Consider the following 25,085-nt stretch of genomic DNA (forward strand, 5'->3'; position numbering starts at 1 on the left):
ATAATTTACTAGGAAAAATAAAATAGAAATACAGTATTCCAAAGAACAATTCCAAACCCTGCCAGAGTCAGAATCCAAGCTGACACCCGTCAGTCAGTCAGGGTGTTGGCACAGTCCCATTCAATGGTGGCTGCATCCTCCTGCAGGGGCAGATGTGGTTCAGCTGGAGCAGTGCTCCTGGAGAAGGTGCAGTTTCCTCTGAAGGTGCAGGGATGATGTGGAAAGGTCTGGCTTTCCTCTGGAATGCAGTGGAAAGAAGGTGCCTTGGTGTCCAAAATGTCAGTTTTTATCTGGGTAGGAAAGGCTTGGCTCCTCCCCTGGCTGGAGCATCTCCCAGTGGGATGATGGAATTTTATCAGTCATGCCCTGGGACTCACTGGCCATGAACAGGAGATATCTCCTGGAGGGAGGATGGGCTGTGGGAAAGATAAAGATGATTGCCCAGCTGGTTTAAAGATGGCCCATGAGCAGATAATATGTGCCAGGAGATCAGGGTCACTGCCCCACCCGGCTGCAGCAGATGGGGACAGAATCCACATTTCTGGCCACATCAACCCAACACAGAACAGTATATATCCTCACTGCTGGGAGCATTATAAATAAATAAATAAATAAATAAATAAATTTAAAATATATATTCTTTTTAATTTCTATTTTTAATATGTTTGGTGCAATCAAAAACGCTCAATGATCCTCACAGGGACTGTAAAATGATATACTGAAATAGCACATTTCTAACTTGTGTTGGGGGAATTGGGGCTTAGATAAATAAAAGTATTCCTATGAATTTACTATAAGGCATAAGTGGTGAAAATCACAAAGGCCAGAAGAGGGCAAAGAGCTGAAATGAGCTCTAGGTTGTGCCTCAGTGTTCCTGTGTCTCATCTGAGCCATGCAGTGGCAGTCACCATTGAAGCTGTGAGAATGACAAGGAAATTAATGACAAAAGAAACAGAATTGGTGGCATTTTTTTATGCTGTTCTTTAGCCCTAGAACTCCAGGGCTCCTAGGTGGGTTTATCAAGCAGGATCCTGGAGAATTTGGTGGCTCTGGTGGAATCAGGGAGGTGCTGTTTCTGAGCTCTGCTGTTCCATGTTTGCTTTGGACCCAGCACTCAGCAAATGCTGATCTCATCCATAAATTTTGGCAGTTGGCACTTGCTGCTCTGTTTTTCCTCTGAGGACTTTGTGAGATGCAAGACACACTTCAATTAAATAATGGCAGTTTAATGTGGTTATTTTTATCAAAACAAACCAAATAAGATCTTTGTAATAAACAGCAGTTCTTAACTTCTTTCTAAAACTAATTAAAGTTTTGGCTTCCACTAGTGACAGGAAAGTTTAGACAGTTTTAACCCCAATGGCTCCATTTATCCCTCATTTATTATTCTAACAAAATAACATTTTGAAAGGAAAAACAAACTAAAAATTACTAATAAAAGAGATGCCAGGAAATGTGATATAAAATTGAATCTAGCCCACATGGATATGGGATGTGGGATGTGTGCTACCACCACAAAAAACAAGTGTGGATTTACATCCCTGAAGTGGCAGCCTGGGAGTCCTGCTGCCATTCCATGGCAGAGCATCCAGGGAAGCTGAATGAATCCGCCCATGATGCTGATGAGCATCTTCCACATGCTCAGCTTTCCTCACAGGCACCATTTTGTTACTCAGATTTTTGAGGTCTCTTAATAAGCTTTGAATCTTCTCTAAGTGCAGACACATGAGAATTCCTGACAGAAGACCAGTGTCATGTAATGATCAGTTGCTTGTTTCCCAAAAGGCATTTAAAATGTCAATTGTTATTTAATAAGAAAAGTCTCATGCCAAAAATATGATTTTCTTAAGGAAAATGGCTGCAGCTCTATGAATTCCATGCTGTGAGCTGATTTCAGGTGCATTGGTTAAACCAGCCCAGGTTTTAAAACCATCAGCTGAGCACTGAGGTGGCTCTTTTCTCAGGAAATGAGTTCATCTGATTTGTCAGAGTCACATCAGAGAAATGCCTGTGGTCTGTAGCCAGGCTTGGGTTGAAGCCCTGCTGTTTTGGGATCATCATCTTTGATTACCAAAGGGCAGAGAGAGCTCCTTCTTCTGCTGTTGATGGCAGACAGGACAGACTGCAGGAAATCTGGGGTCTCCTGCCATTTTGAGCTGAGGTGGAGTTATTTATTCTGCATTTCTACTGCTTGGATATAGGATCATTTCCACAGTGTTGAAATTTAGGGTTATTAAAGTGGGAAAGAGCAGCATTTCCTGCCACTGCCTGCTCTGCCATCCTCTCATCCAGTCAGGAAGAGCAGTGACTGACAGGAGAGTCATTGCTTTTTCTGAAGTGTTGGTGGGAGGTTCCCTCTCCATTCAGCAGGACACCTCTACCAAGGATTTCACAGGGACAAACACAACACTGCTGCAAATGAACCCCATTTGTGCCTTTCCCATGGTCCATGAAACTGAGAGGGTCTCCCTTTCCTGCAAGGGCTAATCCAGGGAGGAGCAGAGAGACATCCCAGGAAAATCCAGCCATGCTCTGGTGGGAACCTGCATGTGGATAGAGATGGAGCCAGGAAAGGAGGGACAAATAATTCTAACAGGAGGCAGATCCATGAGAATGATGAGACCCAGAGAGTGAAAGGTGTGTTTCACCAAGAGGTTTTCTCTTCCTGCTGTGGTGCTGAGGGATTGGTGAAGGAGAGTTTCCAGCCAAAGGAATGGCAGTGAGGATGCCTTGGAGTAACACCTTGAACAGAGTCTGGACAAAGTTAAGAGAATAAAGTGGGTATTTATTAAAGGCTTTTAACAGGTGCTCCTTGGGCAGTCAAAAGCCTCCAAGGCTACACCCAAAATGCACAATGGTCATGAGTTTTTTTGGGCAGATATAAGTTTGGTCTATTTGTATATGAAAGGTTCATTCTCCAATTACAGCTTCAGGTAATGAAGTCACATTCCCCCAGTTTGCTCCCCCTCAATTCACTTTTGTTTATACTTTTTGAGGCTTGAGGCTGTAGGGTGTCCTTGGATTCCAAACCCCAGAGGAATTGTTTTGTCTGACCAAAGTAATTAACACTTTATATGAAGTGTAGAGTTATGCACTATTGCAGCACAGGATTTTAAAAACATAAAGGCTAAAATCTTAAGGCATCATTCCCCCTTTTAGAGGCTTGACAAGGAGAAGCTGTGAGCTCAGGTGTCAGCAGCATCAATTCCTGCTGCTTTTCTTGACTGGAAGGATGCTGTGATCATTTCTGGAGTGGAGTCTCCAGCAATGTCTGGTTTTCTTTGCCAGGACCTCTGTGAAGATCCCCACCTGCTTGTGGATGGAATGAGCTCCCATGACTTCCACCAGGGCAAGCTGGGCAACTGCTGGTTTGTGGCTGCCTGCTCCTGCCTGGCTCTGAGGAAAAGCCTCTGGCAGCAGGTGGGTGATTGGTGTGTGTGGTGCAGGGAATAAAGCTGATAAACCAAACTCACCTTGTTGTTTCCCTGCCCCTCAGCCAGAGTTTTCCCCCCTAGGACTAACAAGGGGTGAATTCTGGTGGATTCAAATCTTCTCTTTAACATATTCCAGGGCACTCTGCTCTGGGAATAAACCTCAGCACTGGCTGAACTTCCCCCTCCACGGTTTCCCAGGTGATTCCCGACTATCAGGAGCAGGAATGGGACCCTCAAAGCCCCAGGAAATACGCTGGGATTTTCCGTTTCCGTTTCTGGCGCTTCGGAGAGTGGACAGAGGTGGTGGTTGATGATCTGCTGCCAACAGAGAATGGGGAGCTGATCTACTGCCATTCCAACGTGAGGAATGAGTTCTGGAGTGCTTTGCTGGAGAAAGCTTATGCCAAGTATGAGCTGGTTTGTTGTCCTTGTAGTCCTCAGTGTTGTCCCTTTGTCTGTTTTGTCTTTCAATTCTGTCAGACTTTCCATAGGTTCTAGTTCTGCTGCTGGTAGAGAACCTTAAAAAAGACTGAAAACTCCTTCTTTAATCTCTGTTAAGGATGTAAATCATAAAGGAGTGCAATGCAGTCTACTTCAGCAGCCCAAATCCTCAAGGATCCTAGAAACCAGGGAAGATTTATCTGCAGTCTGCTCAGGCTCTTTTTGTTGTGTTCTGTTTTTTCCTTGGTGAGACACAAACATTCCCTACATTCAAGCCAAATTAGAGCACTTGTTCCAGCCCCCTGTAGACTGAGAATGTCCTGTGTTGCCCCAGGCTGGCTGGATCCTACCAAGCCCTGGATGGAGGCTGTGCTGCAGAAGCCCTGGTGGATTTCACTGGAGCAGTGGCAGACTCCATTAATTTGGCAGAGGGCAAATATGGTGAGGTTATTTCTGAGCAGATGAAGCTGTTTGAAGATTTGATGAAGGTGCATAAAAGAGGAGGGTTCATCAGCTGCTCCATTTCGGTGAGTACAGAGAGCTGGATTTTAAGGGTTTATTTCAATGAAAATATTCTGGAAGAAATACCATTATTAAGATATTGAGTGTGTCCTTCCTTTGCATGTTTGGAAAAGCTTTGTTTGGAGAAATCTAGCAAGTGCTTCCAGCTCCAGGAACCACTAAATATAATCACAACTGCTTGTGCACTTCACTGTGTGTCTGAAATTCCTTTTTCTGAATGGTCACAGTTGTGAATTAACCTGAGGTAAATCCACCCTAATTTACACAGCAGATAGCAGCATTCAATTGCTTTATTTCTTAGAGAAATCTCTTTAGAGAACACAATTCTGGCACAGAGCTGCTGAGACTTCTTGTCTTTGGTTGTGCCAGTGCAGCCAGGGTAACAATGGAGCTGAGCTGAAAGGCTGGGCTCACCTGGTTATTCAGGTAATGCTATTTGATATTGAATGCATTGGATATATTCAATATATTGCATAATCTCCCCACTGGAATTAACCTGCAGGACTTGCCTGTGCTGGCTCTGTGAGGAGGAGGCCACAGCCCTGAAGTTCCCACAGCCAGTAGAGAGGGGATGGTTTCTGAGGAAGATTTACCTCTCTCCAGCCCTGTGCTAGATGAATAAGAGCTCCCAAAGGATGCTCTGTGCTTCACAAACACCTGTGGCCCAGCCCCTGGCCATAGGAGGCACACCAGTGACACTGGGCTGAGCTCCCTTCTCTGCAAGTCTGCAATGCCAGCCCCTGACAGGGCAGTGCTGAAATCCTCACCTTGCCCAAAGCTGTTATCACAGTGAAGGGCCAACAAACTGCAATGGCACCTGAATATTTCATAGAATATTGCTTTTAAATTATTTTTAAAATAATTTATCATGAAACATTAATCCAGCAGCCCACAGAAAATGGATCATTTTCTAGGAACCACAGGGTTGGCATCTAAGGGCACTTCACATCTTCCTGCCATGGCCCCTGCTTCAGTTTAGGACCTTAGCTAAGGCTGAGCTTAATTAAATCACTTAAACATTTTGCTTTAAGTTCCCTATCTGTCAATGAAGATGATCAATTCAGAAATTCTTGTGAGTATTTAGAGAATTGTGGAATTTTCAAGAAGAACAGAAAATCAGCTGTTTTTGGAGGTTCCTGAGAATGTCACCTGTTTATCTGGCCCTGGTACCTTCAGGGACACAAACTTTAACCTGAGACAGAACAGGGGTCCTGGACTGTCCCTTCCAGCAGCATCAGGAAACAGCTCAGAAACAAAAGCTTCAAGGTCTTTGAGGCTTTTTTACCTTTTTTTCATAAGGCCTGAATTTTTATTTGGAAGAGTTCCATCTGATTTGCTCAGGCCAGGCTGGCAGAGCAGACTCCCTGGTGTGAATTGTTACTGCAGACATTGTTTCAGGAATGGTAGGTTGCTCCCAAAAGTTAGAGCAGTTCTGTTTCTTAACAAGAATTTAGTGAGGTGATTGACTCAGTACAGGGAGCTGTATTTTAAAAAGCAATTAATTAGGCAGCTGTAATGCTTTCACTGATTCCTGGCATTGTGTTTGTGCCCTCCAAATTAAACACAAATGAGTCTAAACATTGATTACAGAGAGGCCATTCCTAAATTTGCCTGCATTTGTCACTTTTTGATGTATTATACACACAGTGGAGCTTGCTACGTGTAGAATATTTAATACTCAAGTGGCTTCATTGCTGCCTTACAAACTTGTCATCATTTTCCTTGGGTTACAAAATGGCCCTGAGCATCACCACTTGGAAATCTGCAGAGACAGGAGATGTTTAAATATCTCATTTGAATAAGGAAATAAATATCTTCAGAATGAGGTGAGAAAGGCCAGCAGTGAGAAAAGCCTGGGGGATAATAGAGGCAGCAGGAGAAGTTACAGACTCCAGTGCTGTCAAGAACTCCTTGTTTGCTTTTAGCTGTGAAAAATGAGAGTGATTGTTACACTGGGGGGAGCCCAGAGCCACGGGAATGTCAGCCAGGCTGGGGAACTCTGGAGCTGATTCTTTGGGAGCTGTTGTCATGAGGGCTTGGTGAGACTCTCACAGTTGCCAGACCATCTGTCAGTTCCAATTTGATAGGAATTTCTCCTTCCCCTCCTTTTTTTTTTCTTTTTTTAATGTGATTTCTTACCTTGGGGACTGAGCACTGTTATATCAGTGCAACATTTGCCTTGGGTCAAGGACCTTGTCTGTTCAGACCAGTTAAATTTTGAAATGGGTAAAAATATCTGAGGAAGTACTATGTGCATTTCATAACTGTGATAAGTCCTTATTTATATTTAAATATTCATATATTTCTACTAATATATTAATGTGTAATGATAAATAATATATTTATATTTAAATATTTGCATTAGTAATACCAAGAGGCCATACCTCTTGCTGTCTCCACCACAGCCTTGACTGAGCATTAATTAGGTAATTACAAGTTTACCCACAAGGATCAAATCTTCCTTCCTTGGTAGGAAGGTGTCCAAGGCAACGAGTGTTTGCAGGCCCTGTGGGTGATAAATGAGAGAGACTCAAGGGTGGATTGGCTGAATTCAGTGAGGGTGTGAAGAATCTGGATCCAGGACCATCAAAACAACTCCAACATCTTTGTATGGTGCTGCTTTTCTGGGTTTAGACCAGGAGATTTGGATGCATTAAATGACATTGTGCTCTTTTTCAGAGCTTGACTACTCTTATGTATTCTTAAATCAGCATCTGATCAGGCCTAGGTAATCAAACAGGACAGTTCAGGGTTAGTTTAGGGACATTTAGGGACAGCCTGATCACTGTGGACACTGGGATTCTTACATGGAGTTTATTATGACTTCCTGAAGCACCCTGCAGCTCTTCCTTTGCCACAGAGAGAGCCCTGCCAGCAGTGAGTGAGGTACAGGACAGCCTTCACAACTGGCTTGGAAATTTTTTTACTTGTCAACTTGGAAGTTTTTTTACTTGTCAACTTGTCAAAAACTTGGAAATGTTTCTACTTTACAAAAACTTGGAAGTTTTTGGCACTTGCCTGTGCCATCCCATGTTTACCCACTGCCAGTAGTTCTTCCTGGGTATCAAATTTATTCCAACACAAGAACAACCATTTGGACTCACCAGCTAAATTCATGAGTGTCCAGGTAAGGAACCCCCAGCCAGTCTGGGCACAGTCATCAGTGTCCAGAAGAGCCATTTGGTAGAGATGACAGGATTTTGGAAGGGCTGATAAAGATTTTCCGTTTTCTAACTGAGAGGCCAGGAGGAGACAGACTGGCTGCAGCAGGCAGGATTCCCCTGTGCCCAGGGATTGTCTGGCACTGGAATTGCCTGGCACTAACAACACCAGACTGGTGAGACTGGTGACCCCTACTCCTGACTCCCAGTGCTGTTATTTTCCTGCACAATCAAATCACTCAGGACGAGAATAAAACACCAATTTTTTCTTGTCCTTCCCCTTGAACTTGGAGCTGTCAGGTTCCTCAGAGATGTGAATTCTTTCTGTTTCATTGTCATTCTGTGTGCCCAAGGAGTCCCTTGGCCGCCCCAGTGAGGCAGAGACAGAGCTGGGGCTCATTGTGGGCCATGCCTACTCCGTGACTGCCATCAGGAAACTGCGCCTCGGGGAGAGGCTCCTCTTCTCCTTCCAGGCACAGAAGCTCTTCATGATCAGGCTGAGGAATCCCTGGGGGAAAAAGGAATGGCATGGTGCTTGGAGTGACAGGTAAGAGCTGCAAACCCAGTGTCAAAGGGTGAAACTCTGCTGGGGCCACTGGAATTTGTGGTTAAACACTGGTGAGACACACACACTACTCAGAGATGGCTGAGCCTCTGTGCCATCTCTGCCCATTTTCCTCTGAGAAAATGAGCACGTCCTGGAAGGGTTTATGGCTCCCTGGACCTTTATTTACTGTTTACATCATTCTGCTGGCACACTGGAACATGGGAAGAAAAATCAGCTCATGAGTCAAGAACAGGAGACTCGTTCCCAGCTTCACCATTGTGTCTGGGACTCAGTTTCTCATTTCCAGCTGCTGGGGATGGTAAAAGTCCTGTAGATCCTTTAAGTGACCAGTGAAAAATGCTGTAAAAATGCCATATTTGTGATTTCTTTCTAATTAACTTTCTAATGAATTTTCATGTGGGCCATGGACTTAGAGGCACCTCCACAGCAAGAGAAATGATTGCTGGAGGGGATGTCTCCCATCATGGGTGATTTATACATGAAAAATATGTGGCAGCTCAGCACTGGGCTCACCAGCTAGCATTTAGTACTTGACAATGCAGTGTTCTTAACAGCAGCATTTAATTTCTTATAATCCATGCTTTGGCTAGCAAAACTCTACTGCTTTCAGAGAGATTGGTCTGGGTGAAATGCAAAGAATGCACAAAAGAGCTGCTGTGTCTTGTTTAACTGAAGCCCTTGGGGTTCTCCAGCAGCCTGGCACAGCTGCACTCATGCCAGCACTGAGGACTCTGATGGTGGCCCATGGCTTTTGGTCTAACAGAATTAAATGGACAATTTCCAAATAGATTAAGAAAATATCAGTTGGGGTGAGCAGCCTCCCTTCCCTCCTGCCAGCCACCTTCAGCTGTAGCCTCCAAGTGCTTTTGGGGGGGTCAGTGAGGAGTTGTGGCTCTGTTTGTTCTGCTGTAACCCATCAGGACAGGGTCTGTTCTGGGTTTCAGCAGGAGGCTGCTGGAATTTAGGGGCTGTGTGCCAGCAGGGTCTGGGCACTGCAGTGTTCCTCTGCAAACTGGACACTGTGCTCAGGCTCCAGCAGTTTCTTCTCAAAGGCCCCCCTGGGGAAATCTCAGACCTCAGGCCTGGTTTATTAAGGTGATTAAAAGACAAAGAGAATGCTCTGGTCTAAGTGAAGCGTTCAATAGTCTCCTGAGGAGGAAAACCAGGTTTCATTTGAGGGGCCTTCAGGGAATGGAGTCAATCTCCTGTGACCTTGGAAACCAGCTGTTTAAGTGTTTAAGAGTCCTAATGGAGGGTGTGACAAAGGAAATCAATAAAGTTCTGCTCTATTTCCTATTCATCTCTTCCCTCCTCTTCCTTTTTTAGTAGTTTCAAATCAATTAATGTTTTAAAACTCCTCCTGAATGCCTCACACTTCCATCAATATCATCTGCCCTTTCAGCACTCTGATACTCCTTTTAAAACCATGGACCAGGAGAGATTTTTTACATCAATTCTTTTTCCAGGTGAGAGTTTTTATTTTAAGTTACTAATCATCTTTATTGTTTTGATTTTTTTTTAAATTATTTCCTTTTAGTTCTGAAGAGTGGAAGAAAGTCAGCGATTCTGAGCGCAAGGATTTGGGACTCACTGTTGAGAATGATGGAGAGTTCTGGTGAGTGGGAGTGATGTGAAGGATTTGGGGACACTGGCTACACTGAGGAACTGTCATTAATCTGCCTTTTAAAAGCTTCAAAAACAGATGGATAAAGTTATCCCAAGGTCTGTTCCTTTCAAACTCCCAAGGGATGACAGGGAAGAATAATAAAAATGGAACTAGTAAAACAAAATTAGTAGCTCTCAGAATCTATTGTCTATATTTAGGATAATCTCTCAGAAACCAGGAGAACATGTGCTGGCTTACATGACACAATGCTCAATATTGAACACTGTTTATCAGTTAAATTCTGAAATGGGTGAAATTATCTGAAGAAGTACTATGTGCATTTCACACCCTGCTTACTGACTACTGTGCCTGTCTGTAGGCCAGCAATAGCTGAGGCATCTAAAAATAGAGTTGCATCCAGTGAATTTTGATATTTGTTGGTGTTTTCCAGCATGAGAATGAGAAGTGTTCATTCTCTATACAATATCTAGAGCTCTATTAATTTTGACCTTGCTTAAAGCTTAGATCCTTAGCCCAGCAGGTCCTTCAGGAGATGATCAATATTGCATCAAGTGAGCTGGCAGGGCTCAGAGTGAAAATAATTCTGTTGGCTTTGTCAGGACTGGCAGCTGCAGGGTTTGGCTCTGGGCCATGAGTAAGCCAGGCCATGATGGTAATTCAAAGAGCCAAGCTGTTTTCCAGTTGCTCTGCAGTCCAGCCCATTCCTTGAGCAGGCACAGGTGAGATGGGGTTAAATAGAATCTCTGTCCAGGGTGCAGAGGTTTGAGTCCTGCTCAGGGACTGACATTGTCCTGTGACAATAAGGACTGTAATAATGAGGAGTGGATCCTGCTTTAATTGACCTTTGTAAAGTGTGTTATCAAATCCAGCCTGGGAGGTTCAACCAGTCCTTCAGGAGATGCAGCAGAACAGATCCTGATCTGACCAAACACACTGAGTGATGCTGCTCTGAATTAAACTCTAAAACTCTGTGATTGTGGCTGCATGAGTATTTCCACATGGGAAGCTTTCCAGTGAATCAGCTTGTCCCCTGGACAGCTGAGCTTCAAATGACTGGAAGATTTTGTGTTTTCTTTTGGCTCTTTGTGTGAATATCTCTGTTTATTTTTAAATAAACCATGACTTCCCTGCTGTTCTGTGGAGCAGGATGACGTTTGAGGACTGGTGTAAGAACTTCACAGATGTGGACATCTGCAGGACTGTGAACACCTCCTTCTTCAGCCTCCACAAGACCTGGGAGAAGGAAATGATGTATGGGGCTTGGGCAAAGCATCCAGAGCCCCTGCTGAACAGATCTGGGGGCTGCTTTGATAACAGAGAGACCTTCCTGCAGAACCCCCAGGTGGGAATCCCTGTGTTTTGGGAGGTACTGTGTATTTGTGAGGTGTTTGATAACAGAGAGCCCTTACTCCAGAACCCCCAGGTGGGAAGTTTTGTGAGGTATTGAAGTGTACCCACTTCAACTGGGGCTCCTGAAGTATCCACCCTGTTTGGGAGTTGGCAATGGCTGCTAGACAAAAATCTGATTGCCCTGGGAGTGTGCTGTGTACTGCATATTTCATTGATTTTGGTGCAATTTCTCAGAAGGGTTTACATATTTATTTAGGACTGATCATGCTTGGGGCTGGTGAGTCACACACACAACAGAATTACTGACTGGACTTCTTTCATTTTCCCAGTCATAGAAAGGCAACAAGTCTGATTTTCAAATTTAACCCTTTAAACAGCTTGGGGATTTGATCCACTGCATTAAGTTAGTATCCCTTGACATTAATGTAAGATTCTGGAAGTACCTCATCTCTTCCCCAAGCTCACCCTCTCATCAGCATTACAGAATTTTCCTTGTCTCATCCCACCTGCTCCTTTCAAGCTATTCAGTTTATCTGTTCATCCATTCCTACTCCCTTTCCCACATTCCTGCCCTTCTTTCTCCCAGCACATGCAAATTCAGACATATAACTTCTGTCACTATCCATGGGGTCTGGGCACTTACTCTGTTAGTCACCACTTTGCAAATGGATCTTTCTGTCCAATTTAATTAAGAATATTTTTGGATCTGCCTCTCTGCACTTGCAAGGTGCAGTCTTTGTTTTCAGAGCAGGATGCTGGAGCAGTGCAGCCTCAGCTGCTTGGATCAGATCTCAGATTCTCAGCTCACCCTGCAGTTCCTTACTGCTCTGCCTTCTGGCAGTGCTTCATTTCCAGGGGTGATTTAATTCAGGTATTGCCCTGTGAGACTCTGGATGTGTTCCAAGTGCTTGTCTGTCCCATTTGTAAGTGTTTAGCTGTCACAGAGAACAAAATGCACACAACAAAATGTTCCAGCTGAGTGCAATGCCTGATGCAGTGGAAGGCTTCTGTATTCCAGTGTCATCTCTGGGCCAGCTGATTAAAAGGCTCTTAGCAGCAGTGCTGGAACACATTTCTGTTATCTTGGGGCCAGTACAGGTTACTGTGGCACACCCCACCATAATCTAGAGATAATCTCTGTCTGTTCTCCTGGCACTGAGGCCTCCTGTGAGGTTTATATGGTTTATGCAGAGAGGGATGGTGACACTTCCAGTCCCTTTGATAAGGCAATTTCAGCCAAGGATCTGTGTATTCTACAGTCACTGCTGCCTTCTAGATCTTTACCCATTGAGACAGCTGAGGTGCCATCAGCAGGTCACAGATGCAGAGCTGTCATCAGACCAGGAGAACTTTCCTGGCTCCACTTGCTGTCCTCCCACCCCTCCATGGCCTTGGAACACTCTGAGGGAGTAACCCTGTATGTTGCAGCTTTCTCTGCTGCAATAAGTGATATAAAACACAAATCAGAGCTTGGGGTGGGGCCTTGTTCAGCAGAGCCCAATGGCTCTGTGACCAAGGCAATCTCAATACCTACCTCAGAGCAAAGCTCAATAATTTTCTTTTTAGCAGCAGTTGAAGGAGAAGGAAAAGGGGGAATTGAACCAATGATGATATTCCTCTCCATGCTGCCAGGGAATTCCTGCTTAACTCAGAGCATGTGGTGCACGTGGTACCCAGCTGTGCACTGCTGCAGGTTTATCTTTCTTCACATTTAAATGTCTTTGAGGATGGGAGAGCACAGCATCTGTCCAAACTTGGGGTAAATAATCCCTCCACTGGTCCTGACAACTCAGGTTTGCCCTCTGCATGCACAAAGCAATATTTAAAGGAGTCTCTAATAATGAACAAATTAATTTATATAAAGAAACTCCTGTCTGACCTTCTTTTGCTCATACTGACTTACAAGCTGGTCTGGTAGTGATTTTTAGTAATGTCACTGTTCTAGTTGGATTGAGCAAGATGGGAACTGCTGCTTAAACTTGAGATAAATTCCTTTGATTTGTCTTAAACCCAAGTTGACTCAACATTACTGTAAACATTTGGATAAAATATTTGCATGTTAAAGGTGCAGAAGTCTTTATTAGCAGTTTTTTACTGGGTTTTCAGGAAAACCAAGAAATCCAAAATTAGCATTCCTCTCATTCTCACATTGATTAGGAACTGTAGATGCAAAAGAAAGTGCCTTTTAAATAAGATTTGAAAGATTCCTTCATTTGCAGGCCCTGTATAAAGATGTTTGAAATTTGAAGGCAGTGTTTGGTTAAAAGGAGAATCAAAATTTATCTAAGACCCCATGTGGAGTCTGTTGGTTTATTTTTTTAACCTCACTCCAAATTTATAGCTAAATAAAACTTAATCTTTTGTCTTTTGCTTTCAAACGAGGTGTCTTCCTGCTGACTCCAGTTATTTTGTAGCTTTGTCCCAGGCTGCCCTTTATGTGAGTTCATAAAATCAGAGAATCATGGAATGGTTTGGGATGGCAGGGATGTTAAAGCTCACCCCCTGCCATGGGCAGGGACACCTTCCACTATCCCAGGGTGATCCAAGCCCTGTCCAGCCTGGCCTTGAGCACTTCCAGGGATCCAGGGGCAGCCACAGCTGCTCTGGGCACCTGTGCCAGGGCCTGCCCACCCTCCCAGGAGAGGATTTTTTCCTAACATCCAGTCTAAACCTACCTTGCTTCACCTTAAGATCATTCCCCCATGTCCTACCACTAAGATTCCCATTTCCATCACCACCTTTTATTTACCTAATACTTTTGATTTTATGTTCCTTATTACTAGCATTAATTTTCCAGCTGTGAATTGCTGGGAACATCTGTTACATGGAGAACTCTCCTTCCTCCCCCATTTGTATTTCCATTTGCTCCTTTGCATGCACATTTTTCCTTGGTGATGGAAAAGGCAATTCCAACAGCTCTTCTCTCTCCTCCCAGTACCTCTTTGATGTGAAGAAGGCTGAGGACAAAGTGCTGGTGTCACTTCAGCAGGAGGATCGGCGCAGGTACAAGAAGGAAGGGAAAGGAGACAACATCACAATTGGCTTTGAAATCCTCAAGGTAGGCAGCCAGCAGCACTGCTGCAGAGTTTGTGCAGTTTGCTCAGTCCTGCTCCACCCTGACAGTGAGATCTGTGGCACACAGAGCCAGGATTATCCTGGGGTCTGGCTCGTGCACTCAGGCCATGGGAACTCAGCTGAATTTAGTTCAGCTCAAACTCTATTTGAATAAATTTCATTTATTTGAAAGAAATAATTTCTGCCCCTTGCAATAAAATTTTAAGTGCTTTTCCTACCCTCTAAACTTTCTAGATAGAGGCAAAATGATATTAAATGCTTAAAACATGGAGGGTTTTTTCTCCTTCTTCTGCCTCCATTTCATCAGCAAATACAGCCAGGTGAATGAGGTTGAAAAGTCTGCAGTTTTTCTGTTGCTACTTAGAAAAATGTGTTTTCAAAAGCTGGACTAATGAGCAGGAAATGAATATATGGGGGAAGGAGCCACAGGGATCCCAAAAGGTAATTTAATTGCACTTTCAGGGCAAATTGAGTAAAATGCAAACACTCAAATTCAGAGAAGGAGGGAAGCAAAGAAACAGCAATTTTTCTGCTCTTTCACTGAGGATTGGGGTAATCCTGTCATCTGTTGCTACAACTCCTGGGATTAAATCAAATCACATTAAATCTATGGCCCTACCCTGAAAAAGATCAATTTTCAACAGTTGATTAGGTCTGCTGACATCTGCAGCACACCTACTCATTTGCCAATCACTTGTTAACCACAGATATTGAAAAGTGTCGTTTAAGAGAGCAGAATAATTTCCCTTGTTCATACCTGTAATTTGGAAAGGCTTGAAAAAGAAAACCACACCTTCCTAAAAGTTCAGTGCCCTATTTTTATTTCTGATCAGTAATTTTTCTATTTTAGGTATATTCTAACACACCAGGCTCATTAGCATGACTAAAGGCCTTGGGAAGAGAGCTGCCAGAAAAGAATGAAGGGCTGCCTTTGCCCCAAGAGCTGCCTGAGAGGGAGGTTTAGATTTAAACTGTGCTCTGGCAAATACCAGTCCCCTGGAGAGGATGTTAAGAGTTGAGCACAACTTCAAGGCTTAGAACAAAACATGAATGGTTATTCTGTGGCTTTTGTGTTCAGGAAAGGGGAAGGAAAATCCATCTGTGTGCATCTGGATTGGAAGCCTGCTGAGAAAGGCTAGAGAAAGGAGGCAGAGGGATGCAGGTGCAGTCCTTGGGGGGTGTGTCCATCTCTGGAAGTGTTCCCAGCTCTGCAGTAGCATCAGATCTTCTCTTTCAGTGGGTCCCTGTCCTTGCCAGCCCCAAACTTTCACCTGCCACAGCTTACCTGGATGAGGAAACACTTGCCAAATGATCTGCCTTTATTACATGTTGAGGTTTATGGCTCTGAGAGAGCTCAGGGAGAACTCTCTGCTGCCATTAACCCCTCTCTGCTGCAGGTGGAGGACAACAGGAGGTACAGGCTGCACAAGCTCACAGTGCAGGAGAGAGTGGCCACCTCTCCCTACTCCAACACACGCAGCGTGTTCCTGAGGAGGAGCCTCCAGCGCGGCCGCTATGTCCTCATCCCAACCACCTTCACCCCAGGGGTCCCCACGAGGTTCATCCTCAGGCTCTTCACAGATGTGCCCTCAAAGCTCAGGTGGGTGGCACTCACAGCTGCAGATCCTCCTTAGCCCACAGGCTGCAGCTCCATGGAAGGTGTGAGGTTATTAAACCTCTGGGGCTCATGGCTCCAGCTTCCTTGGGTTATCTTAAATAAGCAAAGCAGCTAACAGTTGCTTAAAAGGTTATTTATTACAAAGCACATCAGTCTGAAAAACAAGCAGAAAAGCAATGGCAAAAGCAGTAGTAAAAGCAAGAGCAACTGGCTGAAAGCCTGGCAGAAAGCAAGTGGCTAAAAGCAATAGCAAGAAGCACTAACTCTGCCCAATACAAACTCTTATATAGGATTCTTCCAACAAGCTAAGGCACAAACTCAGACCAGCACTCCTTAACCTATTAGAATTCTAGTCTTCTAGCATGCTAGATTACCTATAAACTATGCATTCAACCTATCTTGTTCTATCTGGAAAATGTCAGCAATATTCTTACTAGAGCTCTATTATGTCTAAGCACTGTCTACAGCTGTGGGCCTGGAGCCTCTACTGAAAACATCAATATGTTTGCAACCTTCACTAGAACTCTGACTGCTACTCTGGCATTTGAAACCTTTTACTTACTAAAAGCATTAGAGCTCACAGTAAAACTTATTAACTTACTTCTGCTTAACTGTCTACTTTATGAGTGACTTAACATACTTCAATCCATCCCAAGGCTTTAATTCAATCTCTGCACTCTGATTTCTCTCTGAAGAATTCAGAAAGACCCCTGACTCACTGACTGCAACAGAAGGGGTTGCCAGCTCCTGACTCACTGGCTCATGTGGCTCCAGAGCTGGGCCCTGGAGACATCAGGGGCACCTCTGACAATCTCCAGGTTTGTGCATGGTCAGCAAATGTTTACTTAGGGACCTCTTGAATGATTCATTTTGAGTCTTTTGGATTTTTCTTGTAGTGGTCTCCAGTTCTAGGTCAGGACACTGAGCACTGGTGTTTTCTGGTTGTTTCTGTGACCATCCCCTCTGGAAGCAGTGGTTGCTGCAAGAGTAGAACCAGTGCTTCATGAATCAGGCCCACTGCATTTATTTCTTGATTTGATAGTATTTTCCACTATTTAAGATTTCAGATTTCCACTATTTAAGATTGGGGTTTTTTCACCACTTTTGCTTCCATGCCAAAGATAACACAGATTTGTTCTACTTTGCTTTGCTCTATTTTTATTCCTTACATCTGTCATTTCTGCACCACAGAACTCAAAAATGGCAGATGAGGAAAAACTACAAATCTCATGTTCTAAAAATGCCAGATTCCCACAACCATTGATTGTTTTCTTGACATTCTTTGCTTAGGTTGCTATTTCCATGGTTTTTCAGGGAGCTGAAGGCAGATAGGCCTGAAATGACATGTTGGAGTCTCCTTTGTGGCTACCCACGCAGGGTCACCCAAATCAAAGTCCACTCTGCAGAGGGTTTGCAGAAACCAGACAGATCAGGAGGTAAGTGCAAGGAGAGTGTGGAAGAGTAAAACTGGCTTTCCAGTCCTCTAAAGGTGATTTGGGTTGATATGTAGGCAGCCAGAAATTATCCAAACAGAGGATTTATGGGATTTGTTTTTCCATCATGCTGTAAAACCTGCTCTAGTGAAGAGATCAGGTGAATATGGGGATGCACAACAGCAAGTTGTGGGCTGGTCCATAACTGGGCAGGATGGGCAGGAGTAGCCAGGCCCTCCTGAGGAGCTAATTGTGGGGATTAGTAAGGGTCTTCTGACAGGGTTGTGTATTTTCTAAATGGAAGATATCCAGGAGGCAGCTGAATGGCACAGACTCATGGAGTGTGTTACATTTACCTCATTAGGGCACTGCAGGGAAGACTTTGTGATTTGCAGGTGGGTAAGGTAGAACAGTTAAATGCTTTGTACATGACTGTGTATCTGTCAGAGGAAGTGTCCTGAAGGACACCCAAATGTCTTTATAGCACCTGATGTTGAGTCAATTAGGAAACTTGCCCAGCTGTCCTTTGCTTTTTCATTTTCTACTCCTGCTCTCTGTCTGATAGTCTTCATTTTTCACAGCTCAGTGCTGTTCCTGGCCAGAGGAAATTTATTTAATCTTTATTTCAAATCTTTATTGGAAAGCTCCTCCTTGGTGCTGTCTTTGATCCATTGCCCTGTCTGGACAAAATAATGGATGGTTTGCTGTTGTCAGGAATGGTGGATGAATCAAACAGCCCAGACTCAGGCCTGGATGCTCCTTGTGGAAGCACCTCTCTCCAAGTCAGTGTGTTCTGAAGTGGATCCAGCTGTGTGTGAGCCAAGCACAGTGGCAGGTCTGCAGGATGATGAGGAAACTCTTTGTGCTAGAGAATTTTCTGTTGCTCATTCCCAAGCCTGTTTTAAAAATTGATCTCACTTCTCTCTGTCAGGCCTTTCCCCCCAGTTTCTCTTTGACAACAAATCATCTTTTGCACCTTTAACTCTTCCTGCACCTTTAACTCTTCCTGCACCTTTAACTCTTCCTGCTGATGTTCCATGTTGGATTTGCATCTTGAACTGTTTTTCACTGCTTATATTCTAAGCTGAGTGTTGAGACCCTTGGTGTTGTGGCAGCCCTGGAAGCAGAGAATCTTTAGTGGGACCAGCCTGAGAAGCAGAAGGGAAGAGAAGCAGAGATTCACCTGCAAGAGGCAAAGCAACCTGCTGTGATTGCCAAGGCTCAGCACTGCACCTGCTGTTTGTCCCACACCCTTTTCCAGTGGCTGAGGGTGGCAGAGCTCTCCAGGCTCTGGAAAGAGCAGTATAGAGGAGTGGGAATGCAGCTGGGAACATTCCCCAGGAATGTGTTCCAGGAAACCTTTTGTTTTGGTGCAGTGCTGCAGGATGTGGGTGTTAGATCCTCGGTGCAGTTCTCAAAAAGCCACAAATTAAGCCTTGGATTACTGAGCCCAGATTTCTTTAAGCCTTAGAAATGCCATTACTGTTCAGGTGTCTCTGGCTTTTACAGATTCCAATTTTCCTTTGCACTGTTCTTTTGTACAACTTCCAGAGCAGCAGCGTGGCCAGGACTGAGGTGAGGGAGCTGCTGTGGGGTTCAGGGCAGGGCTGGAGCCATTTGTGTGCCCCAGAGCTGAACCCAGCCCTGCTTCCCCTGCCAGAGCCTTCCTGAGCAGCAGCTCCAGTTTCATTCCCAGCTCATGGCCAATACCAGGACATTGCTTTTCCATTCTGGCAGATCTCGGTGTTTTTTCTTTGTCCTGTAAATAAACCAGGCACAGAACTGGGCCATCCATAGCTGAGAACATCTGATCCCCCATTGGTCTCCCACTGCTTCCTTTTGTTGTGGAACTGGAGGCAGTTTTCCCAAAACAACTGACCCATCCAGCACTGCCATCATGGGGTCACAACATTTTGGAGCATGATTGGTGCAGGAATATTTTGTGTCCCCTTCTACCTCCCTCTGTTTCTCGAGGTCTTGCTGAGAATTTTTATGTTTCGTTCAAATATTCTCTTTCCTTTTCCTTTCACTTAGCAAGTCCCCTCATTAACTGCTCCCTCATCCATCCAGCAGATGTGCCTGTCACCTCTTTAGCTCTGTGTCCTTTCCCCACCCCTCCTTATGCTCTTTATCTCTTAATTACTGTTAATGCTCTGCTCTTTGCCCTCATACAAAGTTGTTAACACCACTGGGGTGACAGGCAAGACCCAGTTTTATCCAGATCCATTTTCCAAATTGCTCTGCAAAGAGGGCAGCTTTTCCAGCCCTGGTGTCACTGCGTGGTGCCACCCCATGCCCCAGAGCTGAATTCACAGGTCAGTGACACAGAAGGCAATTGCCCATCAGAAAAACCAATATTCTGCTGCCTGCCATGGAACTGTGAGGGGTTGTCAGGGAAACAGGCCCGTGGCAGCTCTGGCCAGGTGTAACCACAGAGCAACATATGGAAAAATCTGTGTCTGCCTTGTACGTGGAGGTGGCTGCATCTGGTGTGGATGCAGCTGCTACGTGGTTTATTCATGTGAGATGTTGGTACCTGGGCTTGTAAATGAGTGATGTGTTTAAGGGAAATCATCTGGGTATTATTTGTTAAAAAGCTAAAGTTGCCTAAAATTGTGCTGCCTTCTGGCTGTGGTGGTGTTTTAAAGTAGATGTTGAAAAAGTGTGTGTTGGAAGCTCTCATGAGCTTGACTTACAGATATCCAGGTTTTATTTAAAATCTGTATCTAAGAAGTTGCAAGGTGTGGAAAAAAACAGATATTCTGTCATTAACAACAGAAAGGGACAGAGTTGTGTTGAAATACAAAACATGGCCTTTGTTTAATTAAAAGTTAAGTAGAAAGTGGAATAGCCCATTCTATTTGAATGTATTTGGTGTTTCCAAAATGGTTCTTGCTCCTTATTGTAAAGAGAATATAAACTTTAATAAGAAATAAAAATGCTCACTGTAAAAGCAAAGCATTTCTAGAACAATTGCAGGGTTAGATTGGATTTAGGGAGAAATTGTTCCCTGGGAGGGCGGGGAGGCCCTGGAACAGGTTCATGGAGAAGCTGTGGCTGCCCCTGGATCCCTGGAAGTGTCCAAGGCCAGATTGGATGGGGCTTGGAGCAGCCTGGGATAGTGGAATGTGTCCTTGCCCATGGCAGGAAGAGGAACTGGATGGGCTTTAAGGTCCCTCTCAACCCAACCCAACCCAACCCAACCCAACCCAACCCATTCCATATTCTGTGTTTTCACCTGGTCAGGGAGCAGTGGCTGTGATGAGCTCTGGTGCCCTGTCCTGTGGTGCTGCCAGGCACAGGAGGGGATTGTGGATTGTCTTGCTGGGTTCCTGGGCACTCAGCTGCCATCCTGTGTGCCCAGAGCTGTGCTGACTGTGTTGCAGGAGCAGATCCCTACGTGCTCATCAAGTGTGAGAACCAGAGCTGGCGCTCGGCGGTGCAGCACGACACCACCAGCCCCGTGTTCAACACCCAGGTGATCTTCTACAGGAAGGATGTGGACAGTCCTGTCACCATCCAGGTGAGACAGCCACAGGGCAGGGAGGGCAGCACAGCAGCACCCTGGGCTTCACTGAGCCCCTCTTCCTTTGTGACTGATACCCAGGAGAGGTGAGAACCTCTGCCCCCCTTGCTGGGCTCTGCCTGGGGCTGTGCTGCTGCTGCTCCTCCACATCAGCTGATAGCACTTTGGGACTGTCAGGAAAATTAATCCTCAAACATCAGAGGTTTATGTCCAAAAAGGAGACAGAGGAGTCCTTTTATTTGAATAAAGGGAGAGGCCATGGGGCATTCCTCTGGGATTTTTGGAGGATGCAGCCTCCTTTTATCCCAATTTCCCATCCACATTTCCCTCTCTCTTTCCCCATGGGCTGAGGTACTTGAGAGGTGCAGATTTCCCAGAACACTTGATACCTGAGATTCCCCTCTAATGCATAACCCTCCCTTTTAATTTTTAATTCTTATAGAATTCATAATTTTCCCCCATTGCTTCTTTCATCTTCCAGTATCCAATTTAATTTATCAGCAAACCTACAGTTTGTTTGTAAAGGCAAATCTCTTTTTCCATTGATCAGTCAGTGGAATCCATCCCATTGTTTATCTCTCAGTGCTAGTCTTATCTACCAGCAGATCCACATCTTGTTTGTAAAGACAAATCCAACATTCCTCTCAGGATCACAAGTCATGTTTCATTCCAAGGCACACTTCATTCCAAAGTTTTGAAAGAATTTACAGATTTTGCCCCATGTGGCACCTCATTAAACAGAGACAAAGAAAAGCCAAGTGTTGTCCAGAGTCAGTGTTTGAAACAAAACCAAAGCTAAGGCTGTTATTACGAAGTTTTCTACCCCAAACTCTAGTCCTGTGAGAACTAGACCTCACTGTTTACCTCAGCACTAGCTGGAGAGATAGAGCTTGGCTTTGAGATGATGCAGTCCAGGAAAACTTTGTCTTCAGTCTAGGCTGTGGGCCAGACTCTCAAACTCTGGCACTGAGGAGGTGCAGAGGTGAGCCCAGGCAGGCAGAGCAGCACACACAGGCTGTTGGAGGTAGGTTTTACTGCTGATGAGGTGAAAAAAAGGTCATTTTTATTCCTCTCCTAGGCAGGCTGTGACCTAGAAAGAAAAAGCTGCATTTTGCTCCTTATTTGCATAGTCCATGTAAATGAGCATGCAAATCCAGCCTCTCCTGACGCTGCCCAGACAATCAGCTAAATGGAGACACACAGCGAGGCGGTCTCTGCTTGTCCGCGGGTTAACGGGGCTGACCTTGCCGAGCGCGGTGTGACGGGCTTGGTTTGTGTCCCTGTCGCAGGTGTGGCACAGCAGGCTCCTGAGCGACCAGTTCCTGGGGCAGGCGGTGCTGGCAGCATCCCCCGGTGAGCCCCGGCAGCAGCGGAGGCTGCGGCTGCGGGCCCGGGGCGGCGGGGAGGCGGCGGAGCTGCCGGGTCACATCAGCCTCACGCTGCTCTCCAGCGATGACCTGGCCGAGCTCTGAGCCCCGCTCGGCCGCACGGAGCTGCCAGCGAGCACGGGGTGAGCATCAGCATAATCGCTTCAAAGGGGAAAAAAACCACTCCGGCTCTCCACGTTATCACTGGGAGAGGGGGAGTGCATATTTATACATTGCTATGCTCGTGATGCAGCTCATGCGGTAGGACAGGGGACAAATGGAATGCTGGCAGGTAAGGATGTGAGCATCTTCCCGGCAGCATCGTTGAGGATGCAGCTCCATCGGGCACCAACCAGCAGCTTGGGGACTGCAAGTACAAGGGGGATTCATGGGGATTTTGTTTTCCCCCCATAGAAGGATATAAATTTCTTGATGAATTTCACTACACATTAGGTATTTCTGCTCCTTGGTGAAAATGTCACTACTCGAGGAGCTCAGTTGTAGCTCACGACCTTAAGACTTGCCAGGACAACACAGGGGGCAGATCTTGCAGTGCCTGTTTGAACACCACAGCAAATAAGAGCTTTGTCCACCCAAAGGCTCTCAGATTGAATTTTTGATTCTTCTCTTCTCCACCTCGAGCTGGTGACTCCCAGTTTGGTATCTCTGTCCAAGGGCACCTCACAGTTCAGCTGTGGCTCTGCTCAGAGCACAGATTCAGTAATGGGAGCCTCCTTGCTTTGTTTAAGCCACATAATGCTAAAAATGGAATAACAGCCCTCGTGTTTTGGTACATATAACACCATCCTGAAAGAGGAGAAAACGAGCTCATGAGAAGGGTGGGTTTGTAAAAGCTGGTTGCTGTTCCCTGGCAGGTGTCAGGTTTCACTCTCAGAATTTTGCAGTCATTAATTGCTGGCACAGCTGATGTTTGATGGTTTCACTTGGGTACCATGGAGGATGGGTGATATTTACATTTCCCTCACAGCAGGGCTCTGGTGCCAGCTCTCCCCTTGCCCTGCAGCCCATGGCAGGGTTCCCTCAGCAGCTCTCTGGGGTGGGCACGCTGGGCAGTGACCCTGGCAGTGCATGGGGCTCTCTGTGCCACACACTCTGAAATGGATTTTACACAGCTGCACATTCTGGGTGGTAAAGTGAAGCTGAAGGACTGTTCTGCCTTTTTTACAGCCAGGAAATTCCTATGTGCCTCGTAGCCACTTCAGCCACACTGTGCAATTTTTACAATTTATGAAATGGCCCTTGACAGAGTTAATGTTTTCACAAAGGTTTTGAAGTCTCCTCAGGGCTCCAAAAGGATCATTGCTGTGCTAGGAAAATGCCAGAGATGGACTGTGGGGCTGTGAATGATGCTGCAGTGCCATCATGTACCAAGGACCTAAATCCAGCTCTTTTCAGACAGTTTGGGCTCAGGCTGTTTTGCTCAGCAGAGGTCTTGTCAGAGGTGTGAACTACAAGCCCCACAGCCAAGTGACATTCTCTGTAAGCTCATGGCTCCAGGGCTGCTTACTCTCAGAAATGTTTGTAAACTGAGATTTTTCTTTTTAAAAGCATGAACTGTCTCATGCAGACCAGAGCTGGATGAGGGGAACTGCAAATGTCAGGGCTGCCCTAGTGATGCACTGAGACCTGTTTGCTTTGCTTTTCCTCACACCCTGCTCCAGGCTGTGCTTCCCACAGTGTTCCCTGTGGGATGGGGCCATTCCCAGGGCTTGGCTTGGCCGAGGGTCAGTGTTCAGCCTGACAAAAGTTCCACTCCGAGATGGCACCAGGGGTTTGTGCCTGCCTGCCCCAGGATTTGGCTGAGGAAGCTCCTGAGCCTGCTGAGGGCACAAAGCTGGAGGGACGTCCCTTGGCTCTTTTTTGGAGCCCCACAGCCCTGGCCCCAGTCCCAGCACTCCACCCTGTTGCAGCCTCTGCCAAGGCTTGTCCCCAGCAGCAGTGGCACAGAGCAGTGGGACCAGCAGTTCTTGGGCATGCACAGCCTGGCAAAGGGGGAAGTCAGCCTGGGCAGATGGACATGGTGACTTTCAGGCCTTGAGCATTGGGCCAGCTCCAGCCATTCCCCAGTTTGTCCCTGTGGCGTGGCGACAGGCACTGCTGGCCAGTGCTGCCCTGAGGGACTGGCAGTGCTGGGAGCTGTGGGATGCTCAGCAGGATGCCTGGACCTCTGCACTGTTAATTTTTGGGAATTGTTCGGTTTCCCATCAGGAGGAGCTGATCCAGCCTGGGAACACAGCTGGCTCTGCTGGTTTACAGATGCCTCTGCCTTCCCAGGTGAAGCCCAGGAGAAGCAAGGCAAGGGCAGGGCTGACACGGTCCCCTGCTGCTGCCTGCTCCTAGCACTGATAGTTAAAATGGTTATAATACCAACATGTGGGGAAAAAACATCTTGGGGTTGTTTTCTTTGATAGGGGGAAGGGCTGCATTTATGTACAAAAATGAAAACAGGTGGAAATGGGTGTAAAATATTTTGTAACTTTTACCTTTTGTAACTTTTCAATACGAAGCGACCTAAATAAAATTTTACAAAAAATACAATTTTAGCGATTTTTGCGGCGGCCGCCAGAGGGCGCTCGGTGCCCACCCAAACAGGTGTGACCGCGGCCAGGTGCAACACACCCCGATAAAAACGGTGTTTAATTTATACAGGATGCCACACATTATCCTACACACGCTATTGTATCTCCCTATACACCGTGTAACAGTTATAGAAGCGCCTCTGAGTGTATATAAAAATATTACATATATATATATATATATATATATATATATATATATATATATATATATCACACTATGTATACACACACTATATACACATACCCTATATTTTATATATATATATATATATATATATATATATATATATATATACACATACATATATACAGATATATATTATATTTCTATATATATAAAAGGAACTATACAGTGCAGTAGAG

At 45.4% G+C, this 25,085-nt stretch overlaps 1 protein-coding gene across 3 annotated transcripts in view; it reads left to right on the forward strand.

The window, feature by feature from the left end:
* Positions 1–24,883, forward strand: part of CAPN6 (calpain 6) — a 51,753-nt gene extending 26,870 nt beyond the window's left edge. For all 3 annotated transcript variants that reach the window (XM_056491494.1, XM_056491496.1, XM_056491495.1), the window contains exons 4-14: positions 3,289–3,420; positions 3,633–3,841; positions 4,210–4,402; positions 7,912–8,105; positions 9,664–9,741; positions 10,900–11,095; positions 14,039–14,161; positions 15,576–15,778; positions 17,111–17,232; positions 20,616–20,752; positions 22,045–24,883. In XM_056491494.1, the coding sequence (XP_056347469.1) occupies positions 3,289–3,420; positions 3,633–3,841; positions 4,210–4,402; positions 7,912–8,105; positions 9,664–9,741; positions 10,900–11,095; positions 14,039–14,161; positions 15,576–15,778; positions 17,111–17,232; positions 20,616–20,752; positions 22,045–22,227 (1,770 nt within the window). In that variant the 3' untranslated portion in view covers positions 22,228–24,883. The remainder of the gene's footprint in view (positions 1–3,288; positions 3,421–3,632; positions 3,842–4,209; positions 4,403–7,911; positions 8,106–9,663; positions 9,742–10,899; positions 11,096–14,038; positions 14,162–15,575; positions 15,779–17,110; positions 17,233–20,615; positions 20,753–22,044) is intronic.
* Positions 24,884–25,085: the final 202 nt, after the last annotated feature.

This window comes from Oenanthe melanoleuca, chromosome 4A (assembly GCF_029582105.1).
Source record: "Oenanthe melanoleuca isolate GR-GAL-2019-014 chromosome 4A, OMel1.0, whole genome shotgun sequence".
NCBI classification, from domain to species: domain Eukaryota; kingdom Metazoa; phylum Chordata; class Aves; order Passeriformes; family Muscicapidae; genus Oenanthe; species Oenanthe melanoleuca.